This window comes from Pithys albifrons, chromosome 1, assembly GCF_047495875.1.
Source record: "Pithys albifrons albifrons isolate INPA30051 chromosome 1, PitAlb_v1, whole genome shotgun sequence".
Classification (NCBI taxonomy): domain Eukaryota; kingdom Metazoa; phylum Chordata; class Aves; order Passeriformes; family Thamnophilidae; genus Pithys; species Pithys albifrons.
Genome location: NC_092458.1, coordinates 93,143,136 through 93,162,508, shown reverse-complemented (window position 1 = coordinate 93,162,508; position 19,373 = coordinate 93,143,136). Strand labels below are relative to the sequence as shown.

Genomic DNA, 19,373 nt, shown 5'->3' with positions numbered 1-19,373 from the left:
CCCAGGGCTCCAGCTAGACCAAGATATATTTACTTGACCACAGAGATATATGTATAACAAATCCATAAAATGAAGAGAACAGACTCTCCAACCTGCTTCTGTTTCTACGTCCTTTTTTTCCACGCACTCAATTTTCTTCTTCAGAACCTTGGTCAGAAAATGGGCAAATTCATTGTCTTCTCCAAGGGATGCTTGGAAGTTGGCATAAAGAGCTTTCTTACATTCCTGAAGCTTTAAAATCTCATATTTTCTCTCCTTCATTTGTGCAAGATAGCTCTTCAATTCTGACTAAACAAACAAAAAAACTACTTCAGTTAAAACGTATACCCATGGATATGTATATAGGATGCATCTGTGAAGATCTGGATATGCAGAACTTGTCTTTCTCTCTTTAAACCCATGGTTCAATCAAGCAACACCTAGGACTATGTTCTTAAAGCACACGATTTGTCACTTATGCCACATCATGAAGTACCTATTAAAATGCACATGTTAAGATTATGAAAAGATTAAGTATTTGAAGTTAAAAGTGACCATCCTATGTTAATCAAGAGTTTCTTCTTTTTCAAAATTTAGCACTATACACTGGATCATTGCTACAACAAAGCAAAAAGTTGCATTAATGGTACTGTTAAAACTAGAGAGACATGGCCTACTTACTTGTAGGGCCTCCTGTTCACTGATGAGGGTGTAAATTTGCTCCCGGAGAAAGGTCTCATGTTTCTCAAGTTTCTTGAGGATAAGCAGCTCTTCAGAGCATGTGATGCAGCGCAGATCAGCATTTTTCATCTGCACATCCATCTTCAGCTTCTTGTGCCGCAAAAGGTGAAGTTCAGCATCAAAGTTGATCACCAGCATGTTGATCTGGAGCACGTGAGACTCAAATCAGCGACAGGAAAAGTATCACAAGTGGAGCTAAACATGTAAAGCTAGAGAAAGGAGCAGAAGGGGAAAATTCTCTCTGCCAAATCAACATCTCAGACGTGCTATTTCCTGTGGATTACTGAAGGATGTAGAAAGACAAACTTAACCCCAAATGTGTCTTCATTCTTAGCACAACAGTAAAAGAATCATCGGGGATTCACAGGAATCTTTCACCGCATTCCACTCCACCCCAGAAGTATTTTACTCTTCAGGGAATGTTTTACAGTAGTCTGTAATTTCCAGTAGTTTATATAACAATCCCAGGTGTAACAATAAATAAGTCTTCTGACTTGATGGGCTTCTTCTGGAATACCTGCCAGCTTTCCCTTAAACATTTAGTTAAATCACCACTGGCAGCTGCCAACATTAACTTACATATATGTGATGGTCACAGCAGAATTTGGATATTCCCTCAAACAATTCATATGCATAAATGCAAGGGTGTCTGTGTTGGGCCAGACCAAAGAATCAATGACCAGCAGAAGTTAAAAGATAGCAAGAAATGGAGCAAACAGGTGAACAGTGTTGCTCTGGTACACTCCTCTCCATACCCTCCTAAACTCTGACCTAGGGACATTCTGCGATTGAAGCAGCATGCCTGTGTTCAGCAGCTTTGAATGGATTTTTCTTCCACGGTCTTTCAAATTGTAGCTTCCCCCACATCCTAACACTGAGTTGCAAAACTTAGCTATTGTTGGATAGGAAAAACTATTTCCATTTGCATGCTTCAAGTGTTCTATGTGACCATTTCATTTGATATCTCGACTTCTTTTAAGAGAAAATGCCCACTCTCCTTTTTTATGTTATTCATAATTTTATTACATCTCTACCATTGTTTCAGTTGCCCTTTGTGCTTTTTAAAAAAGCCTTTCCATGACTAAGCATTTTGGCTACTCTGTATTGCACCTTTTCTAATCCTACAAAATAATTTTATGAGATCAAAAATTTGGGACTACAATTATGTAAGAGCTGAGAACATCATGATCCTACAAAATTGTAGTGATGCTTCTGTTTTAACTCTTTATAATTTTTCAAGTCCTGTCTAACATTTTTCTTGTGGTTCTTTTTTTGCCTGTAGTTCATAGAACAACCAATAAGAAATCTAAAAAGTGTTTTTCAAATTATAATAGCACACAGGTCATAGTTACAGATTTATACTTATTTACACTGCAAATTTGCAACAGATGGCATTTTTCAGAATGGCAAGCATAGAAAGGGTTTTGGTTTCATTTCTGATCCAGTGAGCCTGTTTAATCTGACAAAAATAGCTTTTGATTTCCTACCTTTTTAATCAAGGTCTTCTGTAAGTACAGACTTTTTATCTTCTCCCTCTTTAAAATTTCCAGTTCCATTTCTGTTGGCTCTGCTTTCTCCATCTCAAAACTGTTCTGCTGCTCTGTGCCCAGAGACGATGCTGTGCTCATTGGGTGTGCATCTGCATCCTGTGCCATGGGGTCAGTCTCCTCCACTGAAGGAGCTGGAATAAACCCACGCCTAAATGCGCGAAAGGAGGGAGACCCTTCCAATTGTCCCTTGGCCTGTTCCTCTTTGAACCTCAGGAGGACGTCACTGTTGCACTCAAATTTTTTTTCAGGAACCTCCTCTGGGTGTAGCTGAGGGATCAGGGGAAGGGAGAGATGTTCTGACACATCCAAGGTTGCCTGTATGGATTTCAATTCCTGCACTAAACACTTGATTTCATCAATAATAGAAACCTTGAGGTCCCGCAAAGACATGATCTCTTTGTTCATATTCACTTTCTTCCTATGGATCTGCAAAGGAAAAACAATTTTAGTAGGACTCCCCAGGAATATTTACACAGTAGGAAGTGTTCCCCAACACAAGAAGGCAACATTATCCTGGAGTGGGTTAGGGAGTATTGCTGCAGGTTGAGACATGATCCATCCTCAGCAGTGGCAAGGTCAGAGCTGGAGTTCTGTGTCCAGTTCTGAGCTCCCCAGCACAAGAGAGAAACAGTGCCACTGAAGACAGTCCAGTGAAGGGCCACTAAGGCAATCAGGGAACTGGAGCATCTCTCCTCTGAGGAAAGCTGAGAGAGCAGGGATTGTTCAGCCTGGAGAAGAGAAGCCTTGAGTGGATCCCATCAATGTATACAAATGGCTGAAGGGAATGTGCAAAAAGCATGGAGTCAAGATCTTTTAAGTGGTGCCCAGTGACTGGCAAGAGGAGATGGGCACAAACTGAAACACAGGTGGTTCCCTCTGAACATCAAGAAAACACTTTTTGTACTGTAAAGGGTGACAGAACACTGCCACAAATTGCCCAGTGATGTTGCAGGGTCTCATTCCCTGCAAAGCCATTGGAAAGCCATTGGAAAGCCACCCAGATGTGATCCTGGGCAACCTCCTCTAAATAGACTTGCTTGAGCAGAGGGTTTGGACTAGATCACCATCAGAAGTATCTTCCTACTTCAGTAAGTCTGTGATAAGGAGATGCTGTATTAGTTGACTGTTTTCATATATAATAATAATCAAATGTGATCTATCATTAATAGATTTGGCAGAAACTTCTCTGATCTTTATAAAAGAAGATAGTCCTATACGCCACCCACCTGAAGTAACTGGAATTCTTCATCTGTACAAACCTGGAATTTATCACAAGGACTATTCCCTTTGTTTGCATTGCTTTCCTAATGAGTTAGGTTAATCACTGGATATCTAGCAGCATCAGCACTACAACGAAGTGCTGAAGCCCAAGCATGAGAATAAAATGATCCAACAAGCCCCCTAAGACTGTAGCATTGCTTCTGTAATGCTTGGACCTCACTGTCAAAGCCATCCAGCATATAGAGTGCTTGAGATTAGGCAACCAGTTGATGAGGGTGAGACTGGAGAATACTCAGGGCACTTCACCAGGCAAAGATACACCATGCGGCAAAGAGGCTCCTCTGTCAGTAACCAGGACAAGAAATAAGCCTTCTTACCAAAAAGCAAGCAGGCAGTTCCAAATGCAATAGATGTATTTCTTCATTGTTCTTTTAGATAAAGAAATGTGTCACTCTTTTGCAGTCAGCAAAATAAAATAAAAACCAAATCCTATGAGAAAGACAGAGGGAAAGAAGCCACAAGGAAAGCAGCAAAGATAATGCACAACATTTGAGCTTATTGTGTATTTGAGGCTAAAAGATGTGTGCTAGCAGTCAGAGTACAATCACAGCAAGGTGGCTCTAAAACACTTGATTTCTCAGGAAGATTCCAATGCTTAGCACCCAGAAGAAGTGATTGCCAAAGTATTAATATGGAGAGGCCACACAAGAAACACTTGTCCTTATTCATATCCCTGTTTTTGTAAAGGTACTTCATGATGGGAGGGGGTGGCAGATATTTAGCTCAGTATTTTACTACATGATAAGACTTTCTGAAGAATTCAAAAAGATGTGTGTTCCTGCTGAAGCACTAGTAAAGGTAAATTCTCTTTCTTATTTATAAAGAGCAGCTGAGGGTTATTGTGGATTGATTTGAGTTTGGGTTTGGTGAAGCTCTAACAGGTCACAAGAAGAAAGGCTGATTTGTAACTAAAGCTGACTCAATGTAGCAGTCTGTCCTTCAAGGCCCATTCCCACATCCACTTCCGATTTGCTTTCAAAAAATTTCTTCTGTGACCAGTACAGCATCCTCCCTTTCCCCCACCAAAAAGGGGGAAATATTCAGAACAACGAATCAGTTTACATACCAGCTCTTTCAGGGATGCAAGCTCCATCATCATCTTCTCAGTGTTCACATGCTTGTGTTCGGGGAGGCTGTAGTCAGAGGCAGTCTTCAGTTTGTAACATCCCATATTCTCCTGTGCTTCTTTGATCTCCTCAGCGTCTTTGGGATCCTCACTGTCATCCTTAGGTTTACTCTTGTATCTGGTAGGTACAAAATAAAGCTGAACTTTAAGACAGAGAGCATACAGACAAACAAACGGGGTGATTACATACAACTCTTTTAGAAAAGAATGGCTACTTTGGGAAGAATATCCCTGCACATTTGAATGAAAACCTCAGATTACTTTTTTTTTTCCTATAAGACCTCTTAAAACATAGCTCTGCTACCAGACAGTTTAAAACTTCACTCTTGGACTGAGTTCTGGGTTAAGTGAGTACATGCTGCTCTCAATTTCAGGCAGTTGTGTATAAACAATCTGCCAGCCTGTAGCACAGAATACCTGATTCTACTCTATTTTGTTAAACACTCAATAACCTTAAAAGCCATGTATTCTTACTCACATTGCTCCCATTCCCTGTTATTCACCTCCTAATGAAGAACTTCTGTACTTCCATGATAATAGAATCATAGAACGGTTTGGGTTAGAAGGAACCTTAAAGACCATCTAGCTCCAATCCCCCTCCATGGGCAGGGGCACCTTCCACTAGACCAGGTCGCTTAAAGCCCCATCCAATCTGTCCTTGAAAAAAAAAGTCATTCCAAGAGATCTCTTATGTTAGATATTAGGAAAAGGTTTTTCCCCCAGAGGGAGGTTGGACACTGGAACAGGCTCAGGGAAAGAGTCACAACACTGTCTGACAGAGTTCAGTAAGCATCTGGACAATGCTCTCAGGCACATGGTGTGATTCTTGGGGCTGTCCTTTGCAGGGCCAGGAGTTGGATGTCGATGATCCTTGTGGGTCCCTCTTAACTCAGGATATTCTATGATTCTGTGAAAGACGTCCTGCCCCCACTTTCTTGCCTCTCAAGGTAAAGACCATCATGGAGCATGAAGGCCTATCACAAACACTCACATAATGGCTGTGATGTTCACACCGTTGACCTAACCCAGCTGTTACAGTATCTGCTTCATGTGGTGCTGGCAGGATTAACTCAGAGTGGACTGTAACGGCATAGGTGTCTCTCAGTCATGATTAACTTACATTTTACTGTCTATCTGAAAATGCAGCTTTCTAGTTGAATTCAGATTTGTTAATATCTTAGAAGAACCACAGAAACTAAATCAAATATTTTAATGCTCTCTTGAGACTCAGAGATACATGAAAATAATTCTAGTTTAATTACAACCCTTAGAAAAATAAAAAACTACTCAGAGAGATTATAGTGCCATATGACAGCTAAATAGTATTACTTGACTTGAGGCAAGAAGCAGAACTCAAAGGGCACAAAGTCCAGTTCAAGACTCACAATTCATCCCACTGTGCCTTCCTCTTCATGATCTTGGCTTTCATTTTGTCAGATTTCTCAACAATTCTTCTGATTTTCTCACGTTTGATTTCTATATAACGCGCCGCTGGCTTTTGGATCTCTGGTGTCTGCAGCTTTTCAGCCTTGACCTCAGAAACTGTAGTATCTGGACCAAAAAATAACCACGTGAAGATGTAAACACAATACACCATAGTGCAGTCCCAACTACTGGAAGCCCCCTGAGACAACTTCTGTAGAGCTGATGTCAATCAGTATAGTTACAGTGTAGTGGATGTTCTGAAAGTATTCAGGTTCTTTGACTTGACTTTTAGTCACATTCTACCCATGGGGTTGACAGACAATTTCTGACAATGACCTAAACATGGAAAACTATGTATGAGTGTTACTATGTATGTAGGTGCTGGAAAAACATACCACACTCTATTTCTTTACCTGCACTTACACATATTATTTCTTTAGCTTGGACTCAGGCAAACAAACTGAAATGAAAGACAGAAACCATATCACTGCAAGATTTAAATAGTTATCATTACCACTATCCATAGGCATTGTTTCTCTGGTGATCTCAGTTTCTTTTGCCTCTTCTGCCTGTTCAAGTACTCTCCACATTTCTTTAAGCAGTTTCCACTTGCTGCCCGCTTGTTCCTTATCTTGGCTATATTTCTCAGTATCTGTTAGAAGTCTGTAGGTGGAAACCTGATGATTGCTTTGAATAGCATGAACAACAACAGTAAATTCCTGTGAGTCCCGAAATCTGAAAAGCCAAATTAGAAAAAACTGTCAGTAAAAAATTTAGTCAGTAGGCACAACATACCATTTTCCCATGACCAAAAGGACATGAATAGTGTAGTTCACTTATGGCATATGCAATCATTACATGTAAATTCACAAGTCGGTAAGTAATAGCATACGCTATCACAGCATAACATCTGACACTATCTATTGACATTTATCCCATCTAGGAATGGAGATGCTCAAGAATAAACATATTAAGTATCTGTTCTTCCTCTCCCAACATTGAAATTTACACTAGGTTCTACATAAGAATAATTTTTATCTTCCATTGAAGAATGATTAAAAACATGCTCGTTCAAGCCTTTTTACCAGTCACACACTTCATGTGCCCACATGTACTATTTATATTGTGTTTTTATTTTCAGTAATTCTTCTTTTGCTCTATACTTAGATCTACAAAAACCAACCCAAAATGCACCTCATGCTTAAACTCGTGTTCTTGAGAAAGTTTGTTTCATAACTTTAAATTGCATAGAGAACACTATGCTACCCATAACACTAAAATAACTGACAGATATGCAACATGTTTGAAAAACAGGTGTTCATTTCACAGGTTGTTCTTCAACATTTCAATAACAATTCTTGGTTCCTACTGAACTTACAGGAAAAACTCCAGGCAAACAGTCTCAACCAGCTTTCTTGATATACACGTGAATCAGAATGAAGCTCTTTCCTTCATTTGACTGTCCAAATTTTTGCCAAAGATTCAAAAGAAGTAATTACACACAAATATCAATATGTACTCTCATGTATGTTCCAAGTAAAGTAAGAACAGAATCAAACAGAACAGATGAAATATCGATTATATGAGTGAAGAAAATAAAATCACATTATTTTTCCTTGTTGGAGGTATAATTTCATAAACAATAAGCCCCATGCAAGGTCAGAGAGAGAAGTAGAAGAAAACTGGTACTTACTGTTTTCGCAGTTTCTGCAGTCCAATCAACTGCTTCTCTTGCTCCCAAGCCAGCTCCTTTTGCACTAACTGGATTCTCTGTGCTTTCTGCCTATCCAGCTCCTCAAAGATTCTATGGTCCATCTCATACTCCTGCAGAAAGATGGAAAGCCCAGCATCACATTATCTTGGCTACTAAGTCTTGATAATAAATAGTTTTGCCCAGGTGCCATAGTTCCATGCACATCAACACAATCCTTTATTTCAGAAGGAATTTGGATCTCTACAGAGAACCACATTTCTCTTGTGTGCTTTTTAATTGGCACAAATCATCAGCTGTGATTCAGAAGTTCCAGCAATTTATATATTTATAAAACTATCTTCCAAAGGGTTGGATATCTTTGGCCACAACATGGTGGGCAGCAACATTTTAGAAGGGGTCTCTAAAGGTAAATGACTTTCATAAAACCCAGATGTACCTCTCTGCGCAGCTGCATGTGCTTGGGCAACTCCTGATTCTTTTGAAGGAGAAAAACAAAGTCATGTCTCAGTGCAATTATCTCCTCTCTTTTCTTATTTTTCTTTTCTTCAGCTTCCTTCTTTATCCGTTCAGACTCCTTTTTCTGTTTGACTTCCTCAATACTGAAAATGAATGAAAAAGGGAATAGTGTTATCTCAATGAAAGAGATGAAAGATTACAGTTCATGTGACCATTTAGATTTCCTTGATAGCCTTAAATTCACAGTGAACTCAGTGACTCTTAAAGTAACTTAAAATCATCTTCCTGTACATTTTTGACTTGAGGCAAACATCAAGGGGCTTTGACCGTATGTTATCACTGTAGTCTCAAGTTCACCAAGTCTCACAGTACCACATCTGAATTACTGCCACAGAAAAGTATGGAGGGAAAGGATGAAAATATTTGTGTATAACAAAGTTATTACCCAAATTCAGCTCAAATTCTCTCTCCTCTTAGTAGGATAAAAGAAATATATAGTGTGAGGAATGAGCTACCAATGCTTGAATATCTCTTTCATCATTATCTAAGCATCCCTTACTTGCAGGTGTCAGGATCCACAATGTCTTCAACAGCCTTCTCCTTCTCAAGACCACTCTGGAATAAACAGGTCTTGTCTTTAAACAAGCAATAATACCAGTCAGCAAGGCTTTTATAAACACTAAGACAGAGCTCCTATTGCATCTCACAAAACCAAAAGAAATCTTAATGTTCAATATTACTATATGGGCCCTAAATATCAGGTTATAATGTTTCAAGCAGAAAAAGCAATGAAGCTGGCTTACATGTAAAAGAACTAATGAAGCATAATTCTTAGGGACAGAGAACACAAATCCTATATCCTCCGCATCACCATAACTATCACATCATTGTTTGTCCTAACTTCACTCTGTCCCGTAACATCTTTGGTTCTCCCAGACCGAGTTATCTCGTTGCCCCTCACTGCCACTTGACAAGAGTCAACATATCCTGGGCTACTTCCAAGTTACATTTGTAATTAATCTGGTTTGCTTCTGCTGACTGCTTAATGGGTTCACAATTATTAGCTGTGAAGAATGACAGATGGATGGACATTGCAGTCGCACAAGCCTCATTTCCCTAAGCAATCAGGCTCTAAAAAAGAGGTGCCTATTACCCAACAATTTAGTTGTACTAAATTGATCTGTAATTTAACTCAGTTAGTTTCAGATGATTTGTATTTGATTCCCTAAGAATCTCATTAAGTTTAATGAAGATAGAATTTTTAAAATCTTCCACATAACTTAAAAGTAGAATAGATACTTAATGAAGATACAGTTTGAAAAGGGAAAAACTCTATTAAGATGGTCATTAAGTACTGTTTCTAGCCCAAACAATAGAAATTGACCATAAGGATCTTTATATAGAGCTACTTACATATTCAAAATTATAAAACTGTATATATGCTTTATAATTGTATATTGATCACTTCTTGTAGTACTGGAGCGGGCAAGACTCTGCATCAAAAGTTCCAACCATTCACTTAGAGAAAATAAGTTTGAATCTATTCTCAGTGCTATATATTCTTGTGATACTGGTAAAGAATTCCAACTAGTCATGAATAATTTGGCTGAATGACCCAAATGACAACTTCTTCTGTCTCCATTGTCAAGCATGTAATTACCAATTATTATTATTAAAAATACTTAAAAGTTGAATTTCTTTTATGTTGATACTTTCAAGATTTTTAAACTGTACTGAATGTATACCTGCTGGAAGATTAATTGTGCAGGATGGCACTTCTTTACTCAATAGCTCTCACTGCTTCTTTTAAGTCTTATTTATTTAATTCAGACACACTGGAGATTTTTTTAAAATTCAATAAAGTCTGAACATATTCAATAGGGGAGTTGACATCTCTTTTCTTGTGTATTATCAGTAGAACTGTGAACTGAGTTCCAGTGTCATCTGTTCAAATGTGCTGAAGATGATTAACTCTGCAGTGATTACAGGACACCTGTAAATCATTACTGCTAATGGTGTTCAAGAGTGGAAGAGCAACAGGACCAGCACCATGCTGTGCTATTTTGCAACTGTAAAAATCCAACTTGTGAATTCTTGATGAACAGTACTAAATGCATGCAGAAACTACACATTTGGCATTCTACCACATTATTTCTAGAATTCCCATACAGATCAGAATCATACTTTTCTGGAATTAAACCTAAGAAAGTTATGAAGTATGACAAATCCTTGTGGTTCTTGCATTCTAGGAATATGCATGATTACACCTTTGAGTGGCAACACACTGGTAGAATATCACATATGAACCACACATACCATGCTTATTTGGAAAAAAAACACAAAACATTGAGAAGGAACAATGCAGTCATAGTGTCTGTTTATTAGGGAAAGTTCTGCAAGAGCTATTCTGAATTCTTTGGGAAACCTCAGATTTTGGTATGAAAGACCTATGATGCCAAATAATTGAACTTTGTTTTGCCCATCTAAAGTAGTTTCATACAAAACAGGCCTAATTAAATGAAAGGGAGTAGCAACTTACCCTTGGAGAGGGGATTTTGGCTTTTCGCCTTTCAGGAATGTCCTCTGGAGATTCAATGTCAAACGTAAAAATGTTTCCATCTGCCCCACAGGTAATCAGAAACGTATCATCATAGCTAGAACAGATACCCTGGATGTGGCCATAATCATTGTCATGTACATTGAGGCACCAGTATTCCTTCAGGGCGTTCACTGAAAGCTCTTTTTCAGGGAGAGGATAAACACGCAGTGAGCCATCCTGCATCCCCAAAAACATCAGTGGTCTGCTGGCACTGTCAAATAAGCAACAAGAAACAGTAATAGCAAGCAACTGGTAACAAGCAAGCTCAAAACATGATACTTGGAAAGAGCTAATCTAGTTTAACAAAAGTCACTTTCCCAAGTTTGGAAGCTGAGAGCAAAGTATTTGGATTATTTAAAATATGTGTGATTCTACTACAAAATTTTTTTCAGCTAACTGGCTGCTCAGGAATGTTCCAACACTTTGTACGTATAATGGAACTAGTCTCAGCCCTGAGTTGGGTGGCATAGCAAACAAGTTAAAAGCTAGAAAAGCAGTTTTTCGTCCCTGCTCCCCATTTAGGACCGATGGTGGTGAATGTAGTCAGTGGTAGACTAAAGCCTGACCTAAACCTGCCTCCTTTGATGCAGAACATGCCCAGTCTTACAGGGACCTAATACTGGGAGTCCGAAAAGAATCCACCCTTTTCATTCATGTAGTTCACAGAATGTCCTGAGAAGCCCATATTCTTCACACAAGAGGGATGGACTGATCCCTTCACGTTCTCCTCGAGAGCTCTTCGCTAACTATGAAAAAGAACTGCTGTTCTGGGGATCACTATATGCAGGGACTTCTGATGGCTCTCCTGGAGTTCTACAATCTAGTGTGTTTGAGTCCTAATCAGTACTTAATTATGAATCAGACTTTTTCATCTTTGGAGGGGTTTTTAAATTATTCTTTTAGACACAGGGCCCAGCTATGTCTATTGGGAATTTTAAGTGAAACTCAGTGCCAGGAAAACCAGAGTTCCTGCATACTAGAGTTGAGCCACAATTAAAAAGGGACTGAGGAGTGTACACTCCTCCCTTCCAAGTTCAATTTCATCAAGCTTTATCGCAGAGCTATCTGTTACATTACAGTGTTTTACCAAAAGCAGATCCGGTGAATGGGATTGTCATCGGTGTCCTCAATTGGAATCACTTCAAAGGGTTCATCTTTCCTGTTTTCAGGGTCTTCTTCTTGATCATGTGAGAATTCACAGTGATAGAGAAACCCTGAATCATACCCACCCTGAAGAAGAGGACCATAAAGAAAAGGTGACAAAAGAAAATTGAAGCAGCTCATCAGGTAAATGAAATTTTAAGAATAGTTCTTCCTTTCCTAAGGCTCTATGACAAGTCAGAAAAAGTTACTTACAAACACCTGAAGATCCTATTAATCCAAAGACAAAAATCTGTCATGAATACTGCCATTATAAGCCATTCTACCAATATGTTACAATTCTACCTTCTGCTTGTGAGGGAACAGCTTTGTGCCCATTCAGGTATCACTAATAGGGATACCTACTGTAAATTTATAAAAAAACCCTGAATTTGACTGACACTGCTGTTTTACTTCACAAAGACCACTGAAACTATTACGTATGAAGGGAATTCAATGTCCTAGAGATGGCAGGTTTCAAAAAACCAATATTTTTCTAAGGCACTCATCTGTGAAGGCAAGGTTGTCACATCATGCAATACCATCAACATGAAGTTAAAACTGATTTACCAAGGAAAGCCAAAATTTTCCTGGTGCTGAATAAAAGCCACAGAGGATGGGACTGGACTCCTCTGGTATGTAGAGAGGTGGTAATGGCTCTTCTTCAGGTTCCTCTTCAGGTTGTTGTTCTATCTCAAGTCCCATCTCCTTTTGCTCCTTTATCCATTGAAGCTTTGCCCTCTCCTTCTCCTTCCTTTTTTTCTCTCTCAGTGCAATCTCCTCTTCCAGCTATTACAACAAGCAGAGAAACACAGAGACATAACACCAAGGTCCTCCACACATCACTGACTGAAGGAGTCTCATAAATGAAATCCAAGGTAGTTCTGGCATTATACATACGGAATATCTAGAGAAATCACTTTTCTGTCAACTAAGCAGAGATCAACCAGACTTCCTGGGACTCTCCAGTGGAATGCCCCATTTCCCTTCTCTAAAGTATGTCAACTCATGGTCCTTTGAAGCAGAAATAATTTTGTATGAGAAGCAGACTTCAACAATTCTTCAGAGATATTATTCCAAATATTCACCACTCCTAAGTTCTGCATACTCCTCCTGCAAAACTACTAAGTCCAGTCCTCTGCCTGTCCAGGAGACAGAAAAGCACTGGAAAGCTAAACTCAAACTCCCAGACTCTAGTGCATCATTGATGTACAGAAAGAGAGAGGCTGTAATGGACTTTACTTCGTCTGAACAATAAAGGGAAGATGTGTGGAGTTATTGAACCTTTTAAACTCCTTTTCCATTCAAAGCTACCGTAGCATAAACAAGTATCATTCACTAAAACAGGATCTTCCTAAGAAGATACTAGATAGCAAATCCTAATGAAAGGTCTGGAAAGAATCTCAAAAGAACATTATTTTTCCCAAAAGCCAAGTCAGCAAAACCTTAAATATTATCAGCTGATGTTTGTCTGATTTACCTTTTTAAAATCTCCTGCTCTGGGGACTCTACAGACCATGAAAACTATTTCAGTGCTTCACCACCCTTACTGCAAGAAATCTTTCCTTCATCTTATCTAAAACATCCTTGTTGTAACTTATTAATTATTGATATATTTCTTCAGGAAAAATAGAACTATTAAAATTCTTTCTCTCTGTAGAAACCTTTTCCATTTTTAAAGATGTATAGTGTCTCCCAAAAATATTCTTCTCTTTAGACTAAAAAAAAAAATCAACTCAAAAAAGCCAAACAAACAAAAAACCCCACTAAAACACACACATTCTTTTAATCTTTCATCTCATATATATGCTTTGTGATCATTCCCGTGGATCTTGCTGTGAAAAAACACCAAGAAATCTTTCTCCTGAATGCTGACTTCCTCCAAGTTATAACTGGACATGAAGCTTTGCCTGACATTCAATAATACACCACTCAGAAGACAGGAGCAGTTAACAGAGAAGGCAGAAAAATCACAGGTTAACAACAGAAGCAGAGAGGGTCTTGGATTGTGGTGGAAAACAGATAGGACTGAGAGCCTTCTCACTGGAGTTCTTCTCCTGAGCTTGCTTTTTAGTTTCAAAAAATTAACTATAGCTGAGAGCTGGCATAATCCTTTTTTCTTTGGCCCCACACATTCTTTTAAAATTATAGTTGTCATTCAGAAATAAAACACACACCTTTAAAGTTATTATGACATTTTAAAAAATCAGAAGTATCTAACTGCTGGAAAAAAAATGAAATGTTTCATGTTTGCCTCAAGATGACTATATGGGTGTTTTGTGACTGTTCAAAGGAATTTCCTGTAGGGCTAACATCAACCACACAAGAAACATTCTTTTGGTGAAAATTACCAAAATTAAAATATTTTGAGAACTAAGGCACTATACTACCTTTCCCTTTCATTAACGCTATCATCTAATTATAATCAAAATGCACATCATGCTTTCAGTGTGAAGTATGTTCTATTTGAATAAACAAACAACAGCTCATCATTTCAAATGCTGGAGCGCAGCCATGAATGGATTCTACCTGGCCTTCCCTTTCAAGAAGCTTAGTAGAAGTCCTATGATGCAATACAGTGACTAGACTTTTTGGGTACGTTTTCCCTCTGGCACAACGAAGAACATGAAAGTCTGCCACAGGAGAGTTTTTTACCTTGATTCGGGATTTAATACTGTAAAAATGGAAGTACTGTGTTGGCAGGGTTTTTATTTCATAGGTGGACACTGTATCCTGTTCCCCTGGGAGAGGGGCAGGAACCTGGACAGCAAAGCCATTCTCACAAAGGACGAGCAGCATGCTCTTCTCCTGTATAAAAACACAAAAAATACAAATATAGAGCAGATGTATAAATTAAATCAAGACAACTGGGAAAAAAAGTTAGTCAGCAGATGCACAGGTACAAAGCCAAACTCCATCCACTCTTACCTGTGCTCTTATTTAAATGGGCACTTTTAAATGGACATCAGAAATCAGTGAGCCTCTTTTATGCTACATGTGCTAGGCAAAGCTGAGGAATTGAAGAAGTCCTTGCCACAGACAGACCAGCTTTAATTCTGATGTTGCTTAGCTTGCAAGCAGCATGATGATATTTTGGGAGTTTCCTTAAATTAAAAGATAGATCTGACCCAAGAACTAAGAGTTGAGGTTTTAGGTTGATAATTGTATGAAATTTCATATATTTCTAGACCAATAAATCCTTTATATCTTCAAGACTTGACTCAGAGTCTTGCCAATGCTATTTAGCTTTGAGTTTCTTTGCTCTTTGCTGGTACCAGCCAAGTTCTTTAAGATGTAGTGTTAGGAAGAATAGGTGAGAGTAATAATTATTTAGTGTTTGGAGATTTTAAAAGACAAGTCTGTATTTAGTTTCAATGTGGAGCACAGAGAGAGAGGTTTATTTTATCTGACCCATTACTAAAAATGTGCAAAAAGGGCATATTAGAGTTGCTATGGAAAGCTTAACTAGGACTTATATGGTTCTTGTATCTGTAAGTTCTCAGTTTAAAAATGCATTCATTAAACGTAAAGTATTTAATCACCAAGGTGCTTTTTTAAAATGTGAAAGAAAGTAGTCTAACACTCAGATGCTTGTACTATGTTTAGCAAGTATTCAAATCTAGCAGTGGAGACCTGGAACTGGTAGACAAAACTACTGAGGCAGAATCTAACACATCCAAGATACAATCGGTGCTTTTCTAGTAAATAGGAGTACCTTGTCTTCAAGATAAAGACTCAAAATGCAACTGTCATATCAAGATCTGTCATTTAGGCAGTAAGATAGAATTCATACCAGCAAGAGTTCTTTTGCCAGCATGGTCTTTAGAAGTTCAATGAACAAGCAATAACATCAATACTTTGCCACTGAGCACCTCTATAATGTATCTTGTCAGCATCTAAATATAATGAACAGCCTCTCCTTTAAATAAGGATACTGGACCAATCAAAAGTTCAGATGTTACCCTAACCCTGTAATACTTTTTAAACATTAGCAAAAATCTATTTGGATATGTCCTTACACATTTCAAACACAGAACGTGAATTCCAAGAAGCACCCAAAATCTTAATGTGGTCCAAAAGCTTTGCAAAAGCCTGCTCTAAAATGGGCAGAAGTCACAGGCAATAACACTCAAATACCTTTTTTATCGAAGAAGACTAAGACCTTCCAAAAGCTAAGGAACAAGATTATTTCTTCAAGGCAGGAGCTCAAAAAACATAGCAAAATTTTGTGGTTTGCATTATCCAAAGCCCAAAACATTTCCAAAATGACTGAACATGTGATACAGCTACACAGAACTGTCTGTCACACTGAAGCAGCATGAAAAACAAAGTAGCAAAATATCTTCTGTACTTTTTGTAGAGTCATGGAACTTCATCTATTTTCATTGCAAGTTCTTTTCAAAATTATATATTAACACTGTAGGAAAGGAAAGAAAATTACTCACATGAGAAGATGGAGACCACTGTAGTGCCTGCACAGGCCCAGGGACACGGATAAATCCAATTGGCTTGTATTCATCTTTAGTAGCAAAAAAGAAAACTCTTTTGTCTTTACTCTGAGAGGGAAAAAAAAACAAAACACAGAGATGACAACTGCATCAAAGCTAATCAAAATTTCAAAGGACTGTAAGCACTTTATGATATAAACATATACTTCCAATTTTTTTGTTACAAGTAACTTGGTACTTAGAATTGGATTTCCATGGTGATTACTGGGAGGAAATAAATGCACCCATAGCCCTTAATTTCTCTCATGGTCCTCCTCTGGCATCCCCAGCCATGTGCTTTCTGACCATTGCCCCAGGAGCTCCTTTAAAGCTCAGGCTCAGGCCTGATTTTTCAGATAAGGCCGCACAAGCTGATTTCCCCAGATAACAAGAAAATACAGAACTGGTGCAGAACATGATTCATGGCACCTTAAATCCTACGTTAAGTGAAATGCCTGGCAATTCAGCTCACGGAGCATGTAACTGCAAATGCACTGATCAGGGCTAAGGACCAACTTTTAAAAAGAGCAACCACATGAACTGGAAATCATTCCAAAGACTACCAGGCACACTGACAAACCTACTGGTTGACCCTGTGGTAAGGCCAAGCAGTGCTGGGTGGCAGCTGGAGTATTAACAGACTTGCATTTACTAATTCCAAGATCCTACTAAACTAATTCCAAAATGAACCAAATCCATCTTTAAAGGGGATTACAGAATTCACACTAAACAGTCCAGTAATTCACAAAATTAATTGTGTGAATTGCACGGTTGCTTTCCTTCAGAAAAACAGAGGTGAGTGCAAACAGATCCTTCTCCCAGCAGTGCACAGAACTGCAACATGCAACCAACAGCAGTAACAGAAGCAGAACTGCATTATAAGTGAACAAACTTTACATTATCTCTTTAAATAATCTCTACATTTGTGGCTTAATGAAAATAATCAAAAGAAACAATACATACCCCTGTTGCAAACACATCTCCATTTCGTTCATATGCCAAGGCTGTAACTGCAGCAGCATGAGGTTTGAAAGCCTGTTTCAGATTTATCTCTGCATTCCCTGTACTGGCCTGTCCTTCACGACCTGGTAGTTGTTTGGGATCATAAACTTCAATTATGCGGACAACACCATCTTCAAACCCCACAGCAATTAGACCACCTTCAGGATTTACCTTTGAGTGAAATGAAGAAAAGCATCAGTGTATATCCAAGAGCTTAGAAGAATGTTTACCTGTAACTCATCTTACATGGAAGTGCTGCTGAAGCACAGAGAACATTTCATTCATTGGAAATGTTGTTTATTCTCTCTAATATGCTACCATAAGGGAAGGATTGGGGGTTATTTCTGGGTTTGGATTGTGTTTTTGTTTTTTTCCACTGGTAACATGTCTTTGAGACTGGAAATATTAATAAGAATGTGGTTGTAACATCTGAGGAAACCGTCATTCATACTGACATAAAGATGTATCAGTACTTTCTTATGGAGAAGAGTTGAAACTCAAAAAGGAAATTATTATAATACCCTGAATATAATATTGAGCATCAAATGTAGGGATGATTTTTGAAGTCTGGCTGACTCCATGTAAAGTCCAAGTGTCAACAGGGACAGTTACTCCAGACGCGAAGCAGGAGGATCTTTACCATAAGTCCTGTAGGTAAGCCAATTGCTAACAATGAAGACATGCTTGAACTGAGAGAGAAAGGTTAGCAGAAATAGGCCGGTGTTTTAGCTGGATGTAGCTGGACTTGCAGATTTAGCTTATATTAGCCATACATGATAGTGTCTTGAAGTCATTTACAAGCTGAGCCTGTGCCAGCTCCAGACTTGGCACAGATCAGTATTAATGTACACCAGAAATGAGATCAGAATAATTGCTGTGTGAAGAGGTAAATGGATAAGCTTTATGGGCAACTGGTAAAAGTATCATGTATGGAAGAGGTTATTGTTCAGAAGGAAGCTGGAGGTAACTGTCTTCCCATTACCTGGGGAGATCAGTCCATGATGTCTTATCTTATAAAGCCCCTCTGCAGTAAGCAGGTGTATGATAGCATGGAGAGGAGTCACTCACAGACCTCAAATTTATGGCTCTGCATTTGACCCCCTTTATTAATTCCATACCTTTCCTCTACTATGGAGACAGCACTCCAGATGAGGCCTCCCCAGTGCTGAGTGAAGGGGAAGGATCACCTTCCTCAACCAGATGGTAATGCCCCCTCTAAAGCAACTCAGGATGCTGTTGGCCTTCTCTGAGTGCACTGCTGGCTCATGGTCAGCTTGGTGTTCCCCAGGATCCCAAGATCCTTCTCTACAGAACTGCCTTCCAACTGGTGGGTCCCCACACAATATGGGTGCCAGGGGTTATTCCTACTCAGACGCAGGACTTTGTATTTTCCCTTGTTGAATTTCCAGAGATTCTCCTCAGTCCAGTTCTCCAACCTGCTCAGATCCCACTAAATGGCAGCACAACCCTGTGGAGTATCAGCCACTCCTCTTGGTCTTGTATCATCTGCAAACTTGCTGAGGGCGCATTCTGTTCCAGAGTCCAGACAAATAATGAAGAACACTGGCACCCATAATGGCCCCTGGGAACACCACTAAAGACTTGCCTCTAACTGCATTTTGTGCTACTGATCAGCATCCCCTGAGGCTTGGCCATTTAGGCAGTTTTAAATCCATGCCACTGTTCATCTAATATGTATGTTGCTGGCTTGCCTATGAGGATATTATGGTGTACAGATGGTCCAAAGTACGGTGGATTAAATTTGCTTAATAGCACAGATTTTCAAATATATTTGAGCACCTCAATCTGGAGTTTCTAATGGCATTGTAAATGCAGCTTGGTAGACTACATACCCTCTGTTCAGATTGTGTTT

General features: G+C 38.9%; 1 protein-coding gene across 1 annotated transcript in view; it reads right to left on the bottom strand.

The window, feature by feature from the left end:
* CFAP44 (cilia and flagella associated protein 44) overlaps positions 1–19,373 on the bottom strand; it is a 45,596-nt gene that overhangs the window by 8,031 nt on the left and 18,192 nt on the right. The window contains exons 13-27 of the mRNA XM_071572246.1: positions 17,462–17,671; positions 16,457–16,567; positions 14,667–14,819; positions 12,582–12,800; positions 11,959–12,101; positions 10,812–11,082; positions 8,832–8,887; positions 8,253–8,415; positions 7,796–7,926; positions 6,617–6,837; positions 6,063–6,228; positions 4,618–4,795; positions 2,208–2,696; positions 661–864; positions 93–288 (exon numbers count right to left, since the gene is read on the bottom strand). Coding sequence (XP_071428347.1) covers positions 93–288; positions 661–864; positions 2,208–2,696; positions 4,618–4,795; positions 6,063–6,228; positions 6,617–6,837; positions 7,796–7,926; positions 8,253–8,415; positions 8,832–8,887; positions 10,812–11,082; positions 11,959–12,101; positions 12,582–12,800; positions 14,667–14,819; positions 16,457–16,567; positions 17,462–17,671 — 2,911 coding nt within the window. The remainder of the gene's footprint in view (positions 1–92; positions 289–660; positions 865–2,207; positions 2,697–4,617; positions 4,796–6,062; positions 6,229–6,616; positions 6,838–7,795; positions 7,927–8,252; positions 8,416–8,831; positions 8,888–10,811; positions 11,083–11,958; positions 12,102–12,581; positions 12,801–14,666; positions 14,820–16,456; positions 16,568–17,461; positions 17,672–19,373) is intronic.